At 34.2% G+C, this 9,458-nt stretch overlaps 1 protein-coding gene across 2 annotated transcripts; it reads left to right on the forward strand.

Annotated features, from left to right (window-relative positions):
- The first annotated feature begins 553 nt into the window (after nucleotides 1-553).
- LOC133705408 (actin-related protein 3-like) lies at nucleotides 554-8,997 on the forward strand. Of its 2 annotated transcripts, XM_062130594.1 has the most exons (9): nucleotides 557-1,032; nucleotides 1,145-1,607; nucleotides 2,298-2,444; nucleotides 3,527-3,619; nucleotides 3,791-3,910; nucleotides 6,448-6,558; nucleotides 6,848-6,973; nucleotides 7,097-7,195; nucleotides 8,395-8,997. In XM_062130594.1, exons 1-9 carry the CDS (start codon nucleotides 986-988, stop codon nucleotides 8,473-8,475), a joined length of 1,287 nt encoding a protein of 428 aa, XP_061986578.1. In that variant the 5' UTR covers nucleotides 557-985; the 3' UTR covers nucleotides 8,476-8,997. The 2 variants fall into 2 exon arrangements, with proteins under 2 accessions (XP_061986579.1, XP_061986578.1); XM_062130595.1 differs by lacking the exon at nucleotides 6,448-6,558 and having other exon boundaries at nucleotides 554-1,032.
- The last annotated feature ends 461 nt before the right edge of the window (nucleotides 8,998-9,458 follow it).

The raw sequence follows: 9,458 nt of genomic DNA on the forward strand, positions 1-9,458 counted from the left end.
AATCACAGACAGCTGCTTCTTCTTCTTCTTAGCAAACCATTGAGAAGCCAGGGCAAGGTGCTTTGAGATTCGAGGTAACTCCATTTTCTTGCATAAGCTTCTGTTCCTAAAGAGGAAGAAGGGGCAAGTGGAGATGAAATAGCCGTTGCTCAACGATTATTTGTACCTTCTTCATGTTTTAGCTTTTTTGATAGAATATGTAAAAATAACATTTAAGTGGGAGAAAAACTTATTTAGAATTAATAATGTTTTTAGTTATATATTAAATTATGAAATCTCATATAAGTTGTTTATTATTTTAGATTTTAACAAATTTATAAATGAGTTTATTTTGATGTTTATTTATTTATTCAAATTTGCTTGGAAGTTTAGTTTAGTAGCATAATTGAGCTGGCTGACGAGTTGTAATGAGCTCAAACTCGGCTTAATTATATAAAGAGATTTTTTAAAATAGATTTGCATAAACTTATTGTATAAATAATTCGAACCTAACAGCTCTAATCAAAATCAACTCTCCTTAGCAAGAAAGAATAAAATAATATTTTTTTTTAAAAACCACAGAGAGAGAGAGAGAGGAAGTCCTCGGTGTCGTTGTTGTTGTGTTGTTCAGTGAAAAGCTTGGATTGGATTTGCCAAGAAAAGCATCCAAAGACGCCAAGGAAAGAGAGGAGATACACAGGACCTTCTCTCGTTAATAAAAATAATAATTGAAGGATGAAGAAATTGACGTGGAGAGATCATCTTACGCTGTTGAGCTCATTACCTTCTTGTTGTTGAAATGGATACATTTTTATTCACCAAATTACAGTTGAGCGGCTGCTTTCACTTGGGAATCAAGTCTACCAGCTCACCATCGTCGTCGTCTTCTTCCTCTTTTTCGCGCTTCTCTCTCGACGATGACCTTCTCTCTTAAACCCTCTCTTGAATCTCCCTTGTTGATCCCTCTCCAGTCTCCACCTTCACCCCTATTCCTTCTCTATCTCCCATGGACCCCACATCTCGTCCTGCCGTCGTCATCGACTACGGTACCGGGTATTTTCTCTTGTTTCCTCTTTCTGTATGCGCTCAAGGTGTTTGATAAAATGCCTCGATTTGTTTTTTACTTTTTTTTTCCTTAACTGTGTGTTGTGTTGTTGTTTTGCAGGTATACTAAGATGGGTTTTGCGGGAAATGTAGAACCGTGTTTTATTTTACCAACAGCAGTAGCAGTAAACGAGTCGTTTCTAAATCAATCTCGAACTTCTTCTTCGAAAGCGAATTGGCAAGCGCAGCACAGTGCAGGGGTTATGGCCGATCTAGATTTCTTTATAGGAGAGGAGGCGCTTGCCAAATCGAGATCTAGTAATACTTATAGTCTTAGCTATCCAATCAAACAGGGTCAAGTTGATAACTGGGACGCCATGGAAAGGTACTGGCAGCAGTGTATATTTAATTATTTGCGTTGCGATCCAGAGGATCATTACTTTTTATTGACTGAAAGCCCGCTTACTGCACCGGAGAGTCGTGAGTATACCGGTGAGATTATGTTCGAGACCTTTAATGTTCCTGGGCTTTATATTGCCGTCAATTCTGTGCTTGCTCTTGCAGCTGGTTACACGACATCCAAGGTTGGTTTCTGAGATTTTTTGTTCATTTATAACCATGCAAATTTCATTGGAGGCTGGAGTTAGAATGAAAATATTGGTCTTTGAGTTATCATCATTATTTTTTTTTGAATATAGGGTTCTGCGTTTTGATTCGGGATTTCATAGTAGGGTTTGAAATGACAAATGGGTGAAACATGTTATAGGTTGCTTGTGAGTTCATTGTAATGTGATGTTAGTTGGTTTAGTGGAATGTTCAAGCTATCTAATTGAACGCGAGTAATTTTTCTTGTGTGTTTTTTCTCTGTCATCAAACTTTAGGGGTGACTGGTTTGAAAAATGTACTAATCTATCATGCATGTGCGCTTGTGTTTGTTTCATGAACTAATCGTCAAACAAAAGTATGTAGGTCAAAAAAAGTCGATGGCATATATTCCTCTTTTGATATTAATGATTTCTGGCAGCTAAATTTGAAAACATATTCTAGCTTGTGTTCTAATTTATGTTGCTCTAGTTTAACCACCTTGAATCGGCAGCACAGTATGTTCTGTTAGAGAGATGATTGTTTGTGTTTTTTTTAAAGAATGTAGTAGTACTATGTATCTTTTGCCCCCCTTTAGTTTTGAACTGAAATTGAAGTTTTCATTTTCATATTGTTCTTAAGTTGTGTGATAATGATCTTTTCCTTTGAGATTGACCTATGGTTCTTGTTAGTGTGAGATGACAGGGGTTGTTGTGGATGTTGGAGATGGTGCTGCTCATGTTGTGCCTGTTGCAGATGGTTATGTTATTGGGAGCAGCATCAAGTCAATCCCTATTGCTGGCAAAGATGTTACTCTATTTATCCAGCAGCTCATGCGGGTGAGTTGGTTTGACTTCTAGCAGTGGAGTCCCTATATATATATACTTACTTCATTGATAGCATCTTTTTTGTTGTGTTTGGTTTGTTTTTAGCTGCTAAAAAGGAAAGGCAAGGAGATTACTTTAGATTATGAAAAGGAATGGGTAGGGAAGAGAGCAGTTATTTATTTATTTTTAGGGAATGATAAAAAAATGGAGATAGGAACGTATCTGGATTTTAACTGAGAGCTTGTACCTTTTTGCTATATTGCTCTTGACATGCCTCAACATTTTGTTCCCCTCAAAATCTCATCTTTTTTAGAAGAAAGATTCTTATGGATCATGGAACAGATTTTTCAAAACTTTCTCAGTTTTGAACAAAACAAACGGAAATAAGAAATTGTATTCCTGAACTTGTAACATTCTCTTTACTATATGGGTGAAACATTTAACAGGGAGTCACAGACTGGAATTCTGCAGTTCTAATGATGTGACACCTAATGCTTGTCCTGCACTGGTATCCCAGGCAAGATTGCGGCCCATGCTTAAGACCATTTTCCTGAGATTTCATTGTTGGATTCAAACACTTCATTTGCGCTCCCCTTATTCAACCTCTAACTTGAATTTGTCACCATCTGTTGTGGATCCACCATCAATCTATTTTGATTTAGCTTTCAACTTGTTGCTGTGCATTCTATTAATTCTGCTTGTCTACTCAGTCCTTGCTGTTTGCAAAAAATCTATCAACTCAGCACGGAGTTGTTCCTTAGAGGTAACCAATGATTTTCCTTTTTAAAACTCTCAGAATCTTTTGGTTATTTATGCTTCTTTGTACCATTTTGCAAGGTGGAGTTTTTTAAATCTCGCTAACTTTGTGTTAAATAGAAAAACCATTTAGGTTTCACTGTTGGCGAGAGAGACAGGCAATGTATATTTGAGTGCCTCTCTTGTTTACTAATCCTTGTAGATGCTCATTCACTAAGTTGTCAATTACTTCTGGAAGCAATATTCATATATTTCTACTTGCCATTCTGAACTACAGATTCAGCGGATGTATAGAAATGGTATTGATAGATTTTTCCTTTTTGTATTGTGTTGTGCAGGAAAGAGGAGAGAATGTACCCCCAGAAGATTCATTCGAAGTAGCTCGGAAAGTGAAGGAAACACATTGCTATACTTGTTCCGATATTGTCAAGGTCATTTTTGCTTCTATTAGAATTTCGAGTTGAAAGATATATTGATCTATATTGCCTTAATACTTTCAGATAGAGCATGAAAGATTTCATGCAAGTCTGCTGTCCTGCCGTATCTCATAAACTTGGATCTAGAATAATATAGTAATAACTGTAGTTCTCAAAATGATTCAGGAGTTCAACAAGCATGACAAAGAACCAGCAAAGTATATTAAGCACTGGAGAGGTATTAAACCAAAAACAGGGGCACCATATTCCTGTGACATTGGATATGAGCGATTTCTTGGCCCTGAGGTTAGTTCTAGCTTTATGAGCAAAATATTTTTCTGTGCAAGCAACTTAGCTTATTCTATTATGAAACATGCTTGGTTTATATAAAGTCACTGATGTAAGTACCGTCTTGTTCCTCAGAGAAATTCCCACTGAATTTGCTTATGAGGACAAAATCATTGGAACTATTTGTTCTTTAAGCTTTCTCTAAGAATTTCCCCACAAGTTAATATGTATTTGCTTGTGCAGCACATGAGAGCAATCTTGCTCTTTGTTTATAATCTTTAATCATTAATGAGATCTATTGTTCTCCCTGTGGCAATTTATCCTTAGATGCTATGCAGTAATGCTTTTAGCAAATATTTGCTCTTTATTTTTTGTCTATTCCTACTTTATTAAAATTATTTTCTTTGTGGCGTCTACCTATTCTAATTACTTTGATTCTGAAAGTCTTCACACACTGAAACTTTGAAATTTAATACACCCACAATCATCTTGAATAACATGTCAGTGTTCACATTGAAACTTAATATCATCCCTCTTTTGTTTTTCAGTTTTTTGAGTTAACGATAAATTGTTTTAACTTATTTGATTTTCACAATTGAGTGTTTAATCTTTGATTTTTATCAATTGAATTGTTCATCTATCTGTAACATTACAATCAAGTTTTTGTATGAATGTTTGTTAGTAGCTTGTTGATATGTCAGTTAAGTGATGACATGGATATAAGAACTTAGGCTGGCATCACTTGAAGCCATTAGCATAAACTCATTTTTATCATTTGCCTAACGAGAAAAGGATTCAATAAAAATAAAAGGAAAAAGAAAACCATAAACCACACGTTTCCCTTGGATCTAAATTTGAAAAACAAAAACCACACAATTCTCTCTGTCTCCTCCTCTGGATCTAATTGTGAAATACAAAACCAATATGAACCTCACCCCCTAGGTACCACCTTTGCTTACTGTAATTACCTTTCACCAAAAACTAGAGCCTCTCCATGGTCTATACACGAGACCTTCACCACTACCACCACCACCACCAAAAGTCAAGCCCAAAACTGCCGCCCCCCACCATCATTGTAGGCCATGGCCAAACCCGCCTCCATCACAAATCTAGCCTTTACCATATTTAGGCCACCACAAATAAACATCACTAACTCAAGCAATTAACTCATGTAAGCAATCCAAATCTTTTTGTGGGTCTGGATGTGATTTCTTAAAAGATTGAATTTTGATGGGTAAATAGTGAATTCTTGAAGCTTGGTTATTGTATTTGGAAAAATAACAGGAAAATGATGGGATTTTAAAAGTTGGAAAACAAATCTACAGTGACCACCAAGATAGCAAAGACCTAAGTGCTCGAGGTTTCGTTTTACAAACTAAAGCAAAGGATAATGTTTGATCAAGGAATATTCAAAATACTCAGATCTAATACTCAGCTGGATAGATGGATTGGTCAAAGAATATGGATTTATTGAACTTCAAGAATCAAGGAGAACAAGTTTTCTAGTTTTAAAATTTGTACTTGGTAGGTTTTATTATTGATTTTGAATTTCAAGTGGATTTTCCCTTTAGTTTGTGTTTAGAATACAGTTAAAAATTTGGAGAGGAAATGCTAAGAGAGTAAGATTCAAGGATGAAGTGTTAAGATTGTAAAAATTATTATGGGGTGAAATGTTAAATGCATTCAGTACAAGTTTAAAAGATAATGAGTGATAGTGGGTCTCATTAAAAATTAAATCATATCATATATTAAATTTTATAAAAAAAAATTTAAAAATTAATTGTTGGGTTCCAATGCAAGGTGTAAAATAAATAGAGAAAGATTAGATATTAAATTAAGAAATGAGAGGGAAAGCACAAAACCAAAAAATTTCCCCTGTTAACAAATTTCTGACTCTCTACTCTTGGATGGTAACTCTTAACCTCACTTTTGGGATGAAGTGTTGTCTTTCACAACTTCCTCCCTTCCAAATTTTGTGTGCTACGGAAGGGGAAAATGGGGTGTAAAATTACGAAGGTAACTTTTCACCTTTCCCCCCTTGTACTAGACCTTAGTTGTTGATTTTTTATTGTGTTTCTCCAAATCTGTTTAAAATGGAAAGCCAAAACAACAACGAACGGGAATGATTATTTTATTTGTAGTTTTGTTGAACTTATTTTTTATTAAATTAAAAATTGGTGATTTCTTCCACATCATCCCTTATAAGATTATGACATGTCATGCAATTTCAAGAGATAATGAACAATTGGGATCAAAACTAACAGATGTCTAATTTAGCACTTGTTTATGCTATTATAGAAAAGATGAGACTCGATTGTTCAAGCACTAAATATAGCATTATCTCCTCTCTTTTTTTTGTTTGGAAGGGTGGACTCCATATTTTCTTAGGTAACTGGAGATGGTTTCTTATTTTCATGGATAAAATATAGGAATGCAAGAGTTATTCTTTAGTATATACTGTGCATTTACTGAACATCATTGTAACTTGTTCCTTGGGCATATGTTACCATTTGCCACTGTACTATGTTTTTCTGACTTGTTAACTTAATCACCAGGTATTCTTTAATCCTGAGATTTATAGCAGTGACTTTACCACTCCTTTACCAGCTGTGATAGACAAGTGTATTCAATCTGCACCAATTGACACAAGGAGGGCTTTGTATAAGGTGAAGTGCATATACTAGGGGGAAAAGGTTCAAATTTGGCCCTTGTATGAAATTCATTCTGATGAAAAAATATAAGACATTGCACCCTAATAGTTATGACCAATAAGAGAGCTTAAAATGAGATTGTGAATTGGTAATTTTTAAACTTTGGCATGTGCTATTTCTTAGAAGCTGTCAATTGGTAATTGCAATTGCTTGAATGAATGCAGAGGTTATGCTCATTCTTGTATTTGTATGTTATCTTTCTTTCGTACTTATTATCATGTATTGGTTTCTATTTTCAATTTAGAATATAGTGTTGTCTGGAGGATCAACCATGTTCAAGGACTTTGGTAGAAGATTGCAAAGGGATTTGAAGAAGATTGTGGATACACGTGTTCTCACATCTGAAGCTAGACTTGGCGGGAAAATAAAAGTAAGCATTTTAGAATTCACACACAATAAAAGATGTTTTCAAACATATAATATTTCCTCTATTTTTATTCATGTTGTTACCGGCATAGAATTCTTGAACATGTTTGTTGTTTTGGGTTTCCAGTCACAACCAGTGGAAGTGAATGTAGTCAGTCATCCTATCCAGAGATTTGCGGTTTGGTTTGGTGGTTCAGTACTAGCATCAACACCTGAGTTTTTTGCGGTAAGCATTTATTTGTCCAGTCCATTTTCTAATATATATGAAAGCTTATAATACTTTTTATTCCCGTACAATACGATAAACTTTTAATTGCTATCTCCTTGGATTCAAACTATGTTTCCTTGGTGTAGCCTGTGGGGCTAGAAATTGAAGAAATTTTGTGATATGACTTTCCACATTTGAAACTTCATGGCATGGTTGGTCTTAGAAACAATTTCCACTCTCCTTCACATAGATAGAAGTATATGTGATAGAGAGAAGGGAGATTTTGTGCTTTTAAATTCATAATGAAAACCCAAGGAAAACTAGGGTTAACATATAAAGGAAAGACATGAAAAATGACTCTATAAGTATAAAATTTAACATATAAAACTTGATACAAATTTAGAAAATTAAAAAATTAGTCTATAAGTATTTTATATTATTAAAGTTGATTGTATTTTTTTCCCCTTTCTTTCTTATCAAGAGAATAGTGTCATCTTCCATGACTAAACAATCCTTTAGTTTGGCATCATATTGATCTGATGCTTCTTAAATTTCTTCCAGTTAAAGATTTATCACTTGTGCCTGTTGCCAGTTCAGATCTAATTAAGATTTAAGTGCAACATTGCAAATTCATGTGTAAACCTTGAAATTAGGTGAGTTGAGATAAAACAGTAAATTTAATGTTGAATTTTTTCTTGGTGACTGCTGCCTTGTTTTGTTGAATGTTGATCAGCCATGCATTTTGCTCATTGGCTTATGGACTCATTCCATCTCAAGCTAGTGCTGTTTTAGATGGGGCTAGTTGTTTTTCTTATTATTGTTATTATCAAAGCTTTATGTTGATCACTATCATTACCAGCATCAGTTGTTAAGGGATATCAGAAGGTTGATCACAGGTTTTCTGAAACTGGAGGTATACTAAAATACATCTAATGATTTTATGAGCTTCTCAAATTTGGCGCTCACTTTTATTGTGGAGTGAAATTTGTGGGGTGTAATCAAGTTGTTTCAAGAAATTAATTCTGCTTAGCTCAAGGAATGCTGGCTGTCTGGTTCAATTCCTTTCTTTTTTGGGAATGGGGTTGAAAAGGAATTTAGTTTCTTCTTGTTGTTTTTTTTTTTTGGTGTCTTTTTAATGGCACCATAGCCTGAGCTAAACATTCATGTCTGGTTAACATTTGGATTGTAGACTATAACAGTGTCTGCTTAATGCACAGGCTTGCCATACAAAAGCAGAATATGAAGAATATGGAGCAAGCATATGCCGCACAAATCCTGTTTTCAAGGGCATGTATTGATGCAAAAACCGTTTGCCAGGCATTATTCCATGAAGTGCCTCATCACTTCCCCCTCATGTTCACTTCCCCCTCGTCCCAAATTTTACTTGGTCTGCATGTATATTCTTGGATCGGGGGAGGTGGTGTAAAATATGGACGCCCAGTCTGAATTGTTAGAAAAGAAGATGGTTCCTTGTATCGATTCTTTCATTTGTTAGCTGCAGCCTCCTCTTTAGATGTCAATAGAAAGCAATTAATTGTGTTATTCGTAGGCGCCCGCTCTGCTGTTGCTTGATATGACCAGATAGGAAATGTCCTTAGGGAAACATCATTTTGAGCTGAATTTGTAGTCTTCGGCTCTTTAGAATATAATAAATATTTTTTCCCTTTTGTCTGTGACAAAATGTATTCATTCGTTTGCATGAACTGCAAAAATGGAAGTTGTAATTGAATCAGGAATATGTCCACCTGAATTTCCCCTATCCTATTCAGATTACTGTACTGAAATTATCTGTTATATAATAAAGTCCAGTGTCTAAGCTATTTGAACTTTTTATGTTTTTTGTTTTTATTGTAATGTTGTTTTCTAATTATTAAAACTAAAAACTAATTCATAGAAAAAATAAGAAGCAAATAAAAATTGAAGTTCTTAAAATTTAAAGTGCTTTAAAATAAATATTTTATTGGTGAATAATATACAAAAGGAAAAAAAACTATAGTATAAACATTTTTTTTCAAAGAAATTAAATTTGTTGATAGGTGATGTTTAAAATAAAAGGGTAAAATTTGATAGTAGAAATAATTTATGCTTTTAGCTATACTTTTTAGATGTAAACTAGTTTACATGTCGGAAACTATTTGATTTTTTATTAAATTTAGTTTAATGAGCTAATCTTGAAATATTTTAAGTTAATTATTTATTTTATTCATATTTAAAATTAAATTGCATGAGAGAATTACATTAATATAATTCAGTTAACTTGGTAGGTTTAAAAATATCTTAA

The sequence above is a fragment of the Populus nigra genome, chromosome 10 (genome assembly GCF_951802175.1).
Source record: "Populus nigra chromosome 10, ddPopNigr1.1, whole genome shotgun sequence".
Taxonomy (NCBI): Eukaryota; Viridiplantae; Streptophyta; class Magnoliopsida; order Malpighiales; family Salicaceae; genus Populus; species Populus nigra.

Excerpts from the sequence above, each read along its gene's own strand:
- LOC133705408 (XM_062130594.1), top strand. The coding sequence starts at position 986 with ATGGACCCCACATCTCGTCCTGCCGTCGTCATCGACTACGGTACCGG. Across the intron at positions 3,911-6,447 it reads AGCGATTTCTTGGCCCTGAG|GTATTCTTTAATCCTGAGAT; the intron begins GTTAGTTCTAGC and ends CTTAATCACCAG. Across the intron at positions 6,559-6,847 it reads CAAGGAGGGCTTTGTATAAG|AATATAGTGTTGTCTGGAGG; the intron begins GTGAAGTGCATA and ends TTTTCAATTTAG.